General features: G+C 45.8%; 1 protein-coding gene and 2 pseudogenes across 1 annotated transcript; 2 read left to right on the forward strand and 1 right to left on the reverse strand.

Moving 5' to 3' along the window:
• LOC136157574 (zinc finger protein 678-like) overlaps positions 1–14977 on the forward strand; it is a 322340-nt pseudogene that overhangs the window by 163361 nt on the left and 144002 nt on the right.
• Positions 1–14977, reverse strand: part of LOC136157581 (zinc finger protein 724-like) — a 322253-nt pseudogene that overhangs the window by 162216 nt on the left and 145060 nt on the right.
• LOC136161586 (zinc finger protein 135-like) lies at positions 375–14688 on the forward strand. The gene is made up of 3 exons (XM_065926580.1): positions 375–408; positions 1772–1853; positions 13485–14688. Exons 1-3 carry the CDS (start codon positions 375–377, stop codon positions 14686–14688), a joined length of 1320 nt encoding a protein of 439 aa, XP_065782652.1.

Genomic DNA, 14977 nt, shown 5'->3' on the forward strand with positions numbered 1-14977 from the left:
ACACGAGCACAACTCTCAAAAATAGATAGGTCAGTGTTGATGTGATTGTTTTATAATTTCTCTTCCAGATCAGAATAGTTTTTATAGTGGTCTGTGGATCATATCTCATTCTCTTTTCCTGGGGTTATAAATACTGTGGAAAATACGGCAGTATAAAAATTATATTCTTGTGTAACACCAGACATTCTCCTAAATCAAAACCGTTTCTCTTGCTGGTTTCATCTTGGGTCACATTAGGAAGTCTTCCCAGGCCCACATTGCTTATGTCCTTTATATTTCAGGGGCTGCTGACATTCCAAGATGTGACCATAGATTTCACTCAAGAGGAGTGGGAATGCCTGGACCTCGGTCAGCGGGAATTGTACAGGGACGTGATGTTAGAGAACTACAGGAATCTGGCCTGCTTGGGTGAGGATAACTTGCTTCCAGAATCCCTTATGTATCCTCAGGGTTTTGGTTCATTCATTCTAGAATGCCTCCTGGAATTTTCTGCTTTGTCCAGTAGAGGTTAAGATCCCTACTTTCCAGGGGAAACTAAGCTTCTTTCTTGATGTAACCTGCCTCCTTGTTGTTCAGCCACTAAGTCCTGTCCAACTCTTTGTGATCCCATGGAATGCAGCAAGCCAGGCTTCCCTAGCCTTTTTAACTCCCAGAGTTTGCTCAAATTCTTATCCACTGAGTCTATAATGCTATTCAACCATCTCATCTTCTGCCACTCTCTTCTCCTGCCCTCAGTCTTTCCCAGCATCAGGGTCTTTTCCAATGAATTGGCTCTTCGCATCAAGTGGCTGAAGTATCAGAGCTTCAGCATCAGTCCTTCCAATGAATATTCAGGGTTGATTTCTTTAAGATTGACTGGTGTGATCTCCTTGCTGACCAAGGGACTCTCAAGGGTCTTCTCCAGCACCACAGTTTGAAGGCATCAATTCTTTGGTGCTCAGCCTTCTTTATGTTCCAAATATCACATCCACACATGACTATTGAAAAACCATAGCTTTTACCTTTGTTGGCAAAGTGATGACTCTGCTTTTTAATATGCTGTCTTTGTCATAACTTTTCTTCCAAAGGGCAAGCATCTTTTAATTTCATGGCTGCAGTCACCATCTGCAGTAATTTTGGAGCCCACGCCCACATCCCCAAACTAAATCTGTCACTGTTTCCACTTTCCCCCTATCTATTTGCCATGAAGTGTTTAGACTGGATGCCATGATCTTAGTTTTCTGAATGTTGAGTTTTAAGCCAGCTTTTTCTCTCTCCTCTTTCACCCCCATCAAAAGCCTTTTTAATTCCTCTTCAATTTCTGCCATTAGAGTGATATCATCTGTATATCTGAAGTTGTTGATATCTCTCCTGGTAATCTCGATTCTAGGTTGTGATTCACCCAGCCCAGCATTTCGCATGATGTATTCTGCATAGAAATTAAATAAGCAGGGTGGCCATGTACGATTCTAACTCTTGCTTCTTGACCTGCATATTCTTCATTCTAGGTTCGTGGTAATTGTGTAACTTCTGTGTTATAAAGTAGTGCCACTCTCCTCGTAAAACTGGAATTCCACTACCTGCTTTTGCCTTAGTAGTACTTGAGCATAATATCAGAATCTGATTTTGAAGCATTTATCTTTTAAAGATGCTTCCAATAAACTATTTGTTGAAATCATTTTTTTAATACTATTTTAACTTTTTACCTTGACTTCTCTCTCTCCTGAACACATATTGGATTGGAAATAGATGACTATCTCAGAAAACACATATTCCTTTTTCTGATGAACAGGTCTTGTGGTCTCTAAGCCAGACCTGGTCACGTTTCTGGAGCAAATGAAGTATCCCTGGGATGTAAGGAGAATAGAGACAGCCATATACCCAGGTATGTGTCTATGGATGAAGCAGATAACTCGGGTGAGAGGGACAAGCATTGTGGAGGAAGTCATACTTTGTCATGTGGTTTGAGAAGTCTGCTTCCGTGGAGATGATTTTGGATTAGCATATGTTTATTTCTGTCACTGTCATAGAGCATCATCCCCTGACCCATTCCTGATTCTTTTTATCATTTGTGTATTTTTTCTCCAGTGATTAATTTTCACATTCGCAGTTAGAACCAAAATATTTGTCTTCTCCTGGAACAACCTGCATGGCCTGATAACGTGTCCATTTTGGGGAGGTTTTAGAAAATCTATGCATATTTCTGAGTAGCTATATAAAGTCCTTTTAAAAGTGCTTATTCTGTCCCTAGTCAGAAGTGTGTGGGTGGAGCTGTGAAAAAATTGCCAAACTTCTAGGAATACTGGAGACAGATATTTTTTGTTTTCTACCATATAATTTCCAGTCCACTGGAAACTACACATATGACCTTGAAAATTTCATACTCAAAAGCTTTCTTCACTGCATTGTTATAGCCACACTTTCCAGAAACAAACTCAATCAGGAGGACAATGCAGAGAATGGAGTGCAGTTTATTACACTGGAGGGCCCAAGGCAGAGTCTCCTCTTGGCCAAGGTCACCAACCAGCATTTCTAAAAATCTTTTATACCCCATGTGTACGTGTCCAAACCCACCATCCCAATCCCTTGATGCTTACAAAGGAAGGGTCAATACAATCACAATAACCCCATCATTCACGTGTTATGTGTTCAAACAGTTAATAATCAATAAGCCCACGGTTACATTCCAACCAGTTAATAACTGATAAGCCTGTGCTTGCACTCTGATAGATAGTGTCCGGAGGCAGGGGTGATTAGTGTCTGTTTTCTCTTAGGTGATGAGGAACCTGGATATGATCTTCAAGGTTCCCCTGTCCGGAGGGGGTCTTATCCTTTCATTGTCATTCCCACAGGCACTAAGCAGAGAGTTCAGAGTTCACTGCATAGGTGGCTGAGCAGGATCAGCGCAGACAGGCCTGAGATGGAGTCCAGGCCCTATGAATTCCTTCTTCACATAAGACACCTCACTAAAATGAGAAAATGCAAGTCTGAATTTTATGTTACAGCTTCTCTTTTTTTATATGAACGAACATTAAATGTGTTAAGTATGTTGGTCCCAGTTCATTAATGCTAAAATGCTTTAATATATTTATTTAACTCACGGAGTTTTTAAAGAAATTATTGATGTGGGAGTTTAGAACATTTCCCACAGTGCTTTTTTTCTGATTCTTCTTCACTATTAAGATTATAGATTATATAGAGAAATCTTTAAGAACAAATTTTTCTGTTCCAATAATGGTATTTTACAATGTTATGTGAGGTTTGCTATACAGAAAGAATAAGAGGTACATATACACATTTCCCTTCTTGAGGTTTCCTTCCCATCTAGGTCACCACAGAGCGTTGAGTAGAGTTCCCTGTGTTCTCACCATATTTTTCAAGTCTTCTCATTTGATTTGTTAAGAACTCTTACCTTATTAAATCTATCTTCTTTATTGTGAAACATCCCAGGACTTAATCATTTATGCCATCTCTTTCTGATTTGTTCTAGGTCAATATCATTTGCTCTTTTAGACTCTATTAGAACATGCTTAGATAAAAACGTGAGTGGTAATTGGGTTAAATAAATAGTAGACATAAGCATTTGTAAAAAGCGTTTTGTTTGTAAATTTGATTATTTAAAGCAAAAATTACTCATTACACTGCTGAACTTCTCGCTTCATTGTTCCTGTAGGTTTCTATCTTGACTTCTCCTCTGCACTATACTCCTTTGTCATCTCATCTTGTCCAACGTTCTGTGTTTGTGGTCTCTTTTCTGCAGGCTGCAGATCCTAGTTCCTCTTGCTCTCGTGTCTGCTCCCTGGTGGGTGAGGTGGTCCAGAGACTTGTGCCCTTATGCCCTTGAGAGGGGGTTGATTGTTACTATTGTGACCAGAGCCTGCCCGGATCTTGAGGGCCGCTTCACCTTTCCTCTGTGGCTGTCAGTGTCTGTGGCGGGGTCTGCTTCCTGATTGGTGGAGCAGAGGCCCCAGATCTGAAATTATCTCTGCTATGATCTGTGGTGCTTCTGATCTAGTGAGACTGGAGCACACCCACTGGGAGGGAAGCCCCTGAGTGTTGCTCCTCTGGGGATGTTCTCCTCGGAGAATGCTCTGCATGTCATCTCTCACGTGCTGTGCCAGCTCTCGTGTGACCCTGTGTTGGCATTGATCTTGGCCCCACCTGAACCATGGATATGCTGGCACTTGACCCTGATGTCTCTCAGATGTTGTTTTCACCAGGTCACCAGCAGAGATCCACTGTGGTCGTATCCCAGGTGTACATTCATTGTGGAGCTGGACCCGCTGCAGTGCTATGGGGGCAAAGTAGACTGTTGTTCTGCCCGTAGTCCGAGTCCCCGGTCGGGAATGAAGACTCCTCGAAACAATGCAACTTGCAATAGGGGAATTTATTACTGACTCGAGCCAGGGCCTCCCGCCCTCACCAGGTGTGCGAGGACGAGAGGTCCTGAGCCCCAGTTCTCTCGGGTATTTATTAGGTCAAAAAAAGCAGCAGGTAGTTGGCGCAAGCGGATTGGTTACACAGTTGCAAGGTAATTTTTGTTGGCCCAACGTGGGGCTTTCAGCTTTCCCCTGATAGATTCCCTTTTTTCTGGTTAGGCATATGTTGATTGGCTGGCTCCAGGAGGCCTGATAATTATGTTACCCTGGGAAACCAGGGCTACTCCTAATCTAGGCTGCCTGCCATGGCGTTAGCCGTGACAGCCTCACATTTCCCCCCTGTCTTTATACTTTTGTAGAGGAATCTATCTCTTTAACCTGTGAAATTGACTGATATTGTTGTCTCAATACCATAATTTGGATGGTATTTAGGCGTTCCCTAGTAAGTGAGACCAGATGGTTTAAAATGCATGGACCAAAGGTCAGTAACAATATTAATATTATGGGTTGACCCAGGAGGATGGAAATCAAAGTGGTCAACCAGGGGGAGCGCTGAAACCAAGATTCAAACCAGCCTTGTTGGGCTTCTCATTCTCTCTCCTGCTGGGCTAGTCCCTCTCTTACTTTCTGAAGAGATTTTTGTACGACCCCTGAATGGTCGATATAGAAACAGCATTTTTCTCCCAGTGCTGTACATAATCCTCCTTGTGCAGAAACAACAAATCTAAACCTCTCTTATTTTGTATTACTACTTCAGCCAAGGACCTCAAGGATTCTTGGAGGTGCAAAATGGCTGTTCCCATGGTTTTGCAACCCCAAGTGGCGCAATAAAAAGAGTCAACTCCCCCACATTTTTCAATTTGGTTCCGATCCCTTCCTCCCCCCGGGCAGACATAGACAGGCACCTGTTCGAAGTACTGTGGGCCTTTTTGCTCACAGTTACGGGTGAACAGACCGAAAGAGCTGTGGGCAAAGAACTTGGTCAGTTGGTGGGGACCAAACCCATTACCGTCAGCCGCCAGCACGCACAAATCAAAGGTCAGTACTGGCCACCATGTCCCTTTGGGGGTCACGTTGGAGCGCGAATTAAGCACTTCTCCAGTCTCAGCATTGTAGATCACCCAAGTCAGGTTAGCTGGCTGATGGGGGTTGTGGCAGGTTGCTCTGGGCCGATGAAAACTGTCATCAGCAGGAGAGTTAAGAGGGCTCCCGTCGTACTGAGCTTCAGTTTCAAAGGATTTGACGGGTGAGGTCTTGCCTCCCATTCTGCTTGCGCCTTTTCTTGTTCTTCCGGGGTGGCTTGTCGCACGTGATTGCAGTGAACCCAGGGCCCGATCCCGTCGACCTTAACAGCAGTAGGAGTGGTAAGGAGAACAACATAAGGGCCTTTCCATCTAGGTTCTAATGTTTTAGATTGGTGTCATTTTACCCAAACCCAATCACCCGGGCCAATATTATGTGAGGGGATGGTCCCCTTGCTTGAACCCTCGTGTATCTCTCAAATTAATTTTCAAACATGGCTATGCACCTTCCTTAATGCCATCAGTGTTTGCTGAAATTGTCCCAAGGTAGGGGGTAGTAGGCATTTTCCCTCAAATATAGGACACACAGGAGGGGGTATTCTATATAGAATCTCAAAAGGGGTAAGATTCAGCTTATAAGGGGTGTTACGCGCTCGAAAGAGCACAAAGGGAAGGAGGGTCACCCAGTCCCCGCCAGTCTCTATTGCCAACTTTGTCAAAGTTTCTTTTAGGGCCTGATTCATTCTCTCAACCTGTCCTGAGCTCTGGGGATTATATTCACAATGTAACTTCCATTTTGTCCCCAGAGCTTGGGCCAGCCCTTGTACAATCTGGCTCACAAAGGCAGGTCCTTTATCAGAGCCCATAGTCAGTGGCAGCCCGTACGTAGGCACTATCTCCTCTAAGATCTTTTTAGCAACCACTGTTGCTGTCTCTCCCTTAGTGGGGAAGGCTTCTACCCATCTCGAGAAGGTATCTACCAGAACCAACAGATAGCGATACCCGTACTTGCCTGGTCTTACCTCAGTGAAATCTATCTCCCAGTGTTGCCCTGGCTCTTTCACTCGGTACCTCGTTCCATTGTGCTGTCTTTTCTCTGTCCTCATCAGCTGACACGCTTTGCAAGCCTGGATTATCTCTCGTACAGTTGCATTTTGTCAAAGGAAACTCAGGCAGGCTGTCTGGAGAAGTGTCAAGGTCTTTTTCTCTCCCAAGTGTGTAGTTGTGTGCAGGTGTTCACATAGGTGACGACCCAGGATGGCAGGCAATATCAGGTTGTTGTTTTGATCTTGGTACCATCCATCTTTGTCATCCTTCTGGAGGGTGGTATCCTCGTTGATCCGGCGGCAGCTTTAAAACCCCTTCGATGGCGTGGGGGGTGTAAACCCAGAGTTGCTGTCCATATGTCAACTTGTCGGCGTCGTGGACGAGGAGGGCAGTGGCTGTAATGATGCGGAGGCAAGGGGGCCACCCAGAGGCCTCCGGGCCCAATCGCTTTGAAAGGTATGCTACCGGCCACTTCTATGGTCTCCATTATTGCATCAAGACCCTCTTTCCTATTCCTTGCTTTTCATCTACAAACAGCTGGAACGGCTTATTTGGGTTAGGCAGGGCAAGGGCTGGGGCTTCTAGTAGGACCCGTCTGAGTGTCTGGAAAGCCTGTTTCATTGGCTCAGTCCACGTCCAGTTTGGGGTCTCTTTACTTCCCTCATACAAGGGCCGGGCCTTCTCAGCAAACCCAAGATCCACAGTCTACAATATCTAACAGTCCCCCAAAACTCTCTCATCTGGCGGGGGGTCTTGGGCTCTGGTATCTGCAATATTGTTTCCTTCATGGCCTGAGTTAGCCACCTTTGCCCCTGCCTGATCTTATACCCCAAATAGGTGACCTCTTGCCGGGATATTTGCGCCTCCGCGCTAGCACGATATCCCAAGGTGCCTAGAGTCTGTAAGAGGTCACCGGTGGCACGGCTGCATGCCTCCTCTGTGGTTCCAGCCAACATAAGGTCATCCACGTATTGCAGCAGGATGACCGCTGGGTGGCGAGTCCGATATTCATAGAGGTCTTCACTCAAATCCTCATTAAACAAGGTAGGGGAGTTTTTGAACCCTTATGGGAGGTGGGTCCAAGTTAGTTGTACTACCGGTTGGCCTTCTCCCTCAGTCCACTCAAAGGCAAATATTTCCTGGCTCTGGGCCACCAGGGGTAGGCTGAAAAAAGCATCTTTCAAGTCCAACATAGTGTACCAAGTGTACTCAGGCAGCAGACTGCTCAGGAGGGTATACGGGCTGGGGACAGTAGGGTGTATGTCACTCACCTGCTTGTTGACTTCTCGTAGGTCCTGGACAGGTCTGTAATCCATACTCCCCGGCTTCTTCACCGGTAGTAAGGGGGTGTTCCAAGGGGATTGGCACCGCTTGAGAATTCCGGCATCCATGAGCCGTCGAATGTGGGGAGTGATCCCCCGCCGAGCCTCCTGGCTCATAGGGTATTGCCTCACCCTCACAGGAGTCGCCTCGGCTTTTAGTTCAATGACGGCCAGATGTCTCTGTTTAGCCAGTCCCATTCCTGCTGTTTCTGCCCAGGCCAACAGGTATTTGTGGACCCACGGTTGTATATCTGGTGCTATAACCTCTGAGGGCTTAGGCACAAAAAGTCTGTATTCATCTCTTAAAGGTAGAGACAAGACATGTATCGGCTGTCCAAGTCCATCCGTGACTGACATTCTCCCAGGGTCAAAATGGATCTGAGCATTAACTTTAGTCAAGAAGTCCCGTCCAAGGAGAGGGGCTGGGCATTCTGGTATCACCAAAAACGAATGGGACACCTGATGGGCCCCCAGATTTACTTTCCGTTCCGTGGTCCAACAATATCTTTTTGTCCCCGTGGCTCCCTGCACCAAGTTGGTTTTCTTAGACATTCATCCCAGTTTTTTATCTAAAACAGTGTTGAGCGCCAGTGCCCACCATGAAGCCAATGGGTTTCTCCTCTACATGTATGGTTACCCAGGACTCAGGGAGGGGTGTCGAGTCTTGACTCCCCTAGTCACTGTCTTCCCCGCATATAGAACTCGAGTTCCAGGGGAAATTCTCTCTCTTCAGGTCCCTGTTAGGGCACTCCTTTCTCCAGTGCCCCGGTTCTTTGCAGTACGCGCACTGATCTTTTTTTAGGGTCTGCATTTTTGGTCTCTCTTTTTCTGTTGTCAAAGTCGTTCTTCCCTTTTTTCTGGGGTCTCCCTATTATTAAATACCTTTTCAGCTGCTTTCAGTAAGTCTTGTATTGTCTGTTCTCCTAACCCCTCTATCTTTTGTAATTTCCTCCTAATATCTGGGGCTTCCTGATTCACAAACGCTAGTAGAACTGCAGCGCGTGATTCCTCAGCCTGGGGGTCTATAGGTGTATATTGCCTAAAGGCTTTCATTAGCCTCTCTAGGAAGGCTGACGGGCTCTCAGTGGACTCTTGCCTTACTAAATTTACCTTTGCCAAATTTGTTGGCTTTTTAGCTGCGGCCCGCAGGCCAGTCATTAGAGTCTGGCGGTACACTCGGAGACGCTCCCTACCTTCCACTCGCTCAAAATCCCAGTTAGGCCGCAGCAGAGGAAACCCCTCGTCCACGAGATGAGGCTGGGCGGTTGGTCTCCCGTCGACCCCCGGGACCCATTTCTGCGCCTCTGCCAGGATTCGCTCCTGTTCTTCCGTGTTGAACAGCACCTTCAACAGCTGCTGGCAATCATCCCAGGTGGGGTTTCGAGTGAACAAAATGGGAAAAGGGCCAGTATTGATAGGTTTGCTCTCCATGCGGGTTAGCTGGTCCCACCTGGACGGGGAGTGCCTGTGGAGTAAATGAAGGTAACTGTGGGTGCCCATGATCTTGCTCACCCCTATTTCCTCTATTCCTTCTCTGGGATCGGGGTTCTCTTGTCCCTTCTGTTTCATCAGGGAGGCTCTTCCCCCCACGGGAACCTGCAACGGAGAAGGGGCATGTGGCAGGGGCCTAATTTCCGTCTCTAAGTCAATCAGGTTCCGGTCCGAGGATTCCTGCAAGACCGGTTTTGGGCCCTTATTCTTCTTGGCTTCTTCTGGGGGAGTGGGAGTTTCCATAACCAGGGCCTGTACATTAGGAGAATCAGGGAGTTTGTGAACAAAAGGTTTTAACCATTCAGGCGGATCTTCTACTAGATCTTGTCAGACCATAACATATGTGACTTGGCTCAGGTGGCCCCAGGGATCAGGAGCCATAACTTTTCTTTCACCGCCCAAATAGTAGAATGTTGAAAAGTTCCCTCTGGAGGCCATCCAACTTGGAAGGCGGGCCACTCTGCAGAGCAAAAAGTTATTAATTTACTCTTTGTAACCAGTAGCAACAGATCATACACTCTAGCCCTGACATCTGAGAAATGATCAGTCATGAGAGAGAGTGGGGAGGATTTTCCTTGCCCCATAGCGAGAGTCAGAAGAAAGTCACTGAGAATTACCACTAATAAATCCTATCGGGAGTGGTGGCGGCCAGGAGGTTGGGCTTCTGGTATGCTTCGTGGAACTATTTGAGTGCCTTAGTCATTGCACGGAAGTTTTCTTGCTGGGGGCAGGCACCCTAGGGATTTCTAGCCCGTTCCATGACCCCCTTATCCTTTCACGGGAGTCTTCCAGTGGCAGGTGCCCTATCAGCTCTTAATTGCCTGTCCCGTGCCCACACAGATGGGTTTTTATTTGGCCAGATTCTCGGTTTAGAATACGAGAAAAAAGAAAAGAGTTTCACCCTCTCGGGCCCCCGTTACTGGGGCTGACTTGTTGGGAGGCCTTCAGAATCCGCCAGGAAGTAGCCCTGGCCGGGACTCGTCAGTTGCCCTGACAACTGTCTGCCTGTTCACTGAAACTCCCAGAAACAAAAATGAGGCTCCAAGGCTTTATAGGAAGAAGTAGACAACGACACACCAGAGAACAACGAGACAGGAGACAATGCCGGCAGTTATACAGAAAAACACATAGACAGACACACATCGTCCGACAACACAGATCCTCTGGAACAAGGGTCACCTTACCAAACGGCGTCCACTGTTCCCCAGATTTGGGCTTAGGAGAGGAGGTCTCCTTCCCGCAGAGCTGGCTGCCTTCCAGCGCGCTCGCTGGTCTCGGGCTCACGCCAGCCAAAATGGCCAATCCATTCCCTCATGGAAAGCTTTTCCTAAAGCTAGACACCTTCCTGCCTTTTAGCAGGGCCTCGGATTTACTCTGGTCTTTCTGCACCAGACCCCTTCCTGCTTCACAGCAGGGCCTCGGATTTACTCTGGTCTTTTCCAGACCTGCCTGAGCACCGGTGCTATTACCTGTCCTTTCTCCCCTTTGTTCCAAAGAGCGTTCTTCCCCGGTCAAGGGATCCCGGACAAGCCCCCAAATGTTCTGCCCATAGTCCGAGTCCCCGGTCAGGAAAGAAGACTCCTCGAAACAATGGAACTCACAATAGGGGAATTTATTACTGACTCGAGCCAGGGCCTCCCGCCCTCACCAGGTGTGTGAGGACGAAGTTTCTCGGGTGTTTATTAGGTCAAAAAAAGCAGCAGGTAGTTGGCAGAAGCGGATTGGTTACACAGTGGGTATTTGGTGTAAGCGGATTGGTTACACAGTTGCAAGGTAATTTTTGTTGGCCCAACGTGGGGCTTTCAGCTTTCCCCTGATAGGTTCCCTTTTTTCTGGCTAGGCATATGTTGATTGGCTGGCTCCAGGAGGCCTGATAATTATGTTACCCCGGGAAACCAGGTCTACTCCTTATTTAAGCTGCCTGCCATGGCGTTAGCCATGACAAACACACAACTGTGACCTGGCCCAAATGCCTCATGTGCAGGCCTACAACGTCTACAGTTGCTAAAGCCAGACTGGTGTTGACTGCCAGAGCCTCATTTCCATCCAGATGTTCTGTTGGGGATGAGTTTACCAAGCCAGTTGTGAGGTGTAACACCATGGTTTGTACAGATGCAAGGAGATATCTCAGCTGTTCTTGCTTAGTGGCAGGGCCTTGGTGCTCAGCTGTGGTTTCAACACCACCTGTACATTGGGACCACCCACAAGCGTGTGTTCTGAAGTTGCCCCTGGAGCCCATGAGTCTACCCTGGTAGGGAGGAAGCTGGGGAGGAGGAAGCAGCTGTGGGGGTCGTGAGATCACCCACCTAGGTGGGAGCCATTCCTAGTGCCTGGACAGGCAGAGACAGGCACAGGGGCACAGAGGCAGCAAGGAGGTTCTTCCCTTCGGGCATCACTCAACAGCACCGCTCTGCTTCTCTGGTGGTTCAGGCATCCTCCACAAGCATCCCATTTGCAGAGCTCCTCCCTCCCTCCCGTCCACTCAGGATATCTCCTCATGGCCAACTGCAGTCCTACCTGGGTCTGCTCTCCAAACCCCACGTTCCAGCACCCAGCACTTGTCTGCAGCGGAGGACACCCTCTCAGGCTGGGTGGACAGGGCAGGGATCAATACCCTGCATACAGGTCTCACTCTCTCCTGCACGCTGGTTGCCGTGTTCTCTTCCCACAGAGAACGAGGCTCCCCTCGTTCCCAACTGAGCTCCCCCCAGTGAGGGGCTTCCCTGCATGTGGAGACCTCGCCTCTCTTCAGATGCCCCAGGGTTTTGCGGGTCCCATTGGCTTCTTTTCCTCTTCCCTTTCCTCCATTACTCTCTTGTCCTACCTGGCTCAGCAGGAATCTTTCTTGTCCTTTCAGATGTCCAAGTTCCTCTGCCCATGTTCCACAGGGCTCTGTGAGAATTTTTCCACTTCAAGATGTATTCTTGATGCTTTTGTGGAGAGAAATGAACTCCATGTCTTCTGAATGCTCTGCCATCTTGACTCCTTCTATCTCAGTTTTAGGCTTCATCTAGCCAAGTGTATGCCAGTTTTATGTAAATTGTAGACTATATTCCCCAAGAATATTAAGTAGAATAACTTATTATTTGGTATCTTTCAGCTGTGTATTCTCATGACACCCAGTGTTTGAGGACCCCAAAACCAGGCTTAGAAGATTTACTCCCAACAGTAAAGCTAGGAATATATGAAAGATATCACCTTAGAAATTTACATTTAACCAAAGACTTGGAATCTATGAGGGCATATAAAGAGCGGAGAGCATGTTATGATGGACACAACCAAGTTGGTTCAGTTTCCCATAAAGTAAACATTACCGCCAAAAGAAATCAAGGATGTGAATCAAATAAGGAAAAACCAATTTCAGATGACCAATTTCAGTCATCAACATCTGCAGTTATGTGTATATTTTTCAGCAAAGATCCACAGCATCTGTTGAAACATACATGTTCTCTGATGGGAAATGTGGAAAATCGGGAAAGTCATCTCGTCTCTACTGGAGATACTCATTCAAACCTACACTCTGAGAATAGCTGTCTATTAAATATACATTCAAACATGTCTGGAAACCAGAAACTTAAAGATGAGGGGGAAAATTCCCAATACAATCAATCTGAGGGATCGTTTAACAAGGGTTTCTTGTTCTCCAACCAACAACTATTTTCTCCTTCTTCCAAAATCTTTAATGTTGATAATAATGGGAGAGACCTTATTCAACCATTATTCAATACATATGGAGGTATAATTAGTGTGGAACAACTTTCCAAGTGTAACAAAATGACTAATGCCTTAAGCAGGAGCTCTACCCCCAATAATTACAAGAGTATACATGATGGAATGAGAAGCTCTTCATGCAATGAAACTGGGCATAATGTTGACCAAGACTCATATCTCCTGAAACAACAGGGACATCAGTTTTCAGACAACAATTCTAAACATCATAAGTGTAGGAATATATTTTATCAAAGCTCAAGTCTTACTATTAACACTTCTAAGGGTATAGATATTGGAGAGACGACCTATAATTGTTATGATTATGGTAAAGTTGTTAACCAGTCTTCAAAACTTTTTCAACAGCAAATAATTCAGAGTAAGCGGAAACATTGCAAGTGTCATACATGTGGAAAAGTCTTTAGTAACTCACCAAATCGAAGTAGACATAGGAAAGTTCATACAGGAAGGAAGCATTTCAAATGTACAGCATATGGCAAAACCTTTAATCAGAGTTCATATTTAACTGAACATCTGGGAATCCATGCTGGGGAAAAACCATACAAATGTACAGAATGTGACAAAGTCTTTATCTCCTGTTCATGTATTATTCAACATCAGCAAATTCATACTAGGGAGAGACCTTATAAATGTGCAGCATGTGGCAAGGCTTGTAAGCAGCGTTCAGCTTTAACTGAACATCAGCGAATCCATACTGGGGAGAGACCTTATAAATGTACAGCATGTGGCAAGGCTTTTAAGCAGCGTTCAGGTTTAACTAAACATCACCGAATGCATACTGGGGAGAGACCTTATAAATGTACAGACTGTGGCAAAGCCTTTATCAATTATTCATTTCTTACTCGACATGAACGAATCCATACTGGGGAGAGACCTTATAAATGTACAGCATGTGGCAAGGCTTTTAACCAGAGTTCAACTTTAACTCAACATCAGCGAATCCATACTGGGGAGAGACCTTATAAATGTACAGCATGTGGCAAAGCCTTTATCCGTTATTATTTTCTTTCCCGACATAAGCGAATCCATACTGGGGAGAGACCTTATGAATGTACAGCATGTGGCAAGGCTTTTAAGCAGAATTCAACTTTAATTCAACATCAGCGAATCCATTCCGGGGAAAGACCTTATAAATGTACAGAATGTGGCAAAGCCTTTATCCGTTATTATTTTCTTATTCAACATCAGCGAGTCCATACTGGGGAGAGGCCTTATAAATGTACAGACTGTGGCAAGGCTTTTAAGGAGATTTCAACTTTAACTCAACATCAACGAATCCATACTGGGGAGAGACCTTATAAATGTACAGCATGTGGCAAGGCTTTTAAGCAGCGTTCAGCTTTAACTGAACATCAGCGAATCCATACTGGGGAGAGACCTTTTAAATGTACAGCATGTGGCAAGTCTTTTAAGCAACGTTCAGGTTTAACGAAACATCAGCGAATCCATATTGGGGAGAGACGTTATAAATGTACAGCATGTGGCAAGGCTTTTAAGCAGAGTTCAACATTGACTCAACATCAACGAATCCATACTGGGGAGAGACCTTATAAATGTACAGACTGTGGCAAGGCTTTTAAGCAGCGTTCAGCTTTAACTGGACATCAGCGAATCCATACTGGGGAGAGACCTTATAAATGTACAGCATGTGGCAAAGCCTTTTCCCAGAATTCAAGTCTTTCTCAACATCAGAGAGTTCATGCTGCAGAGAAATGTTAGAAATGTAAGGAAAGTGGCAAAGGATTTCCTGACAGCCATCACCTCCCTCACAATCAGAGAATTCACACTGCAGAAAACCCTGGAAATGAATCAGTGATAAAAAGTTTGGTCCTTAATATACGCTTTTGAAAAAACGAGTGTTTTCTTTGGAAAGATACATGAAATAAATTGAAGAAATGTAGAAAACTGCTTAATCAAACATCAAAACTAACTCAATACCAGAGAATTCATACTAGAAAGCATTTCATTCGTACCACTTTTGTTGAATTACCCGAAGCAGAAACACTGT

This window comes from Muntiacus reevesi, chromosome 2, assembly GCF_963930625.1.
Source record: "Muntiacus reevesi chromosome 2, mMunRee1.1, whole genome shotgun sequence".
NCBI classification, from domain to species: Eukaryota; Metazoa; Chordata; class Mammalia; order Artiodactyla; family Cervidae; genus Muntiacus; species Muntiacus reevesi.

Excerpts from the sequence above, each read along its gene's own strand:
- LOC136161586 (XM_065926580.1), top strand. The coding sequence starts at position 375 with ATGTTAGAGAACTACAGGAATCTGGCCTGCTTGG. Across the intron at positions 409-1,771 it reads CAGGAATCTGGCCTGCTTGG|GTCTTGTGGTCTCTAAGCCA; the intron begins GTGAGGATAACT and ends TCTGATGAACAG. Across the intron at positions 1,854-13,484 it reads GTAAGGAGAATAGAGACAGC|GGGAATCCATGCTGGGGAAA; the intron begins CATATACCCAGG and ends AACTGAACATCT.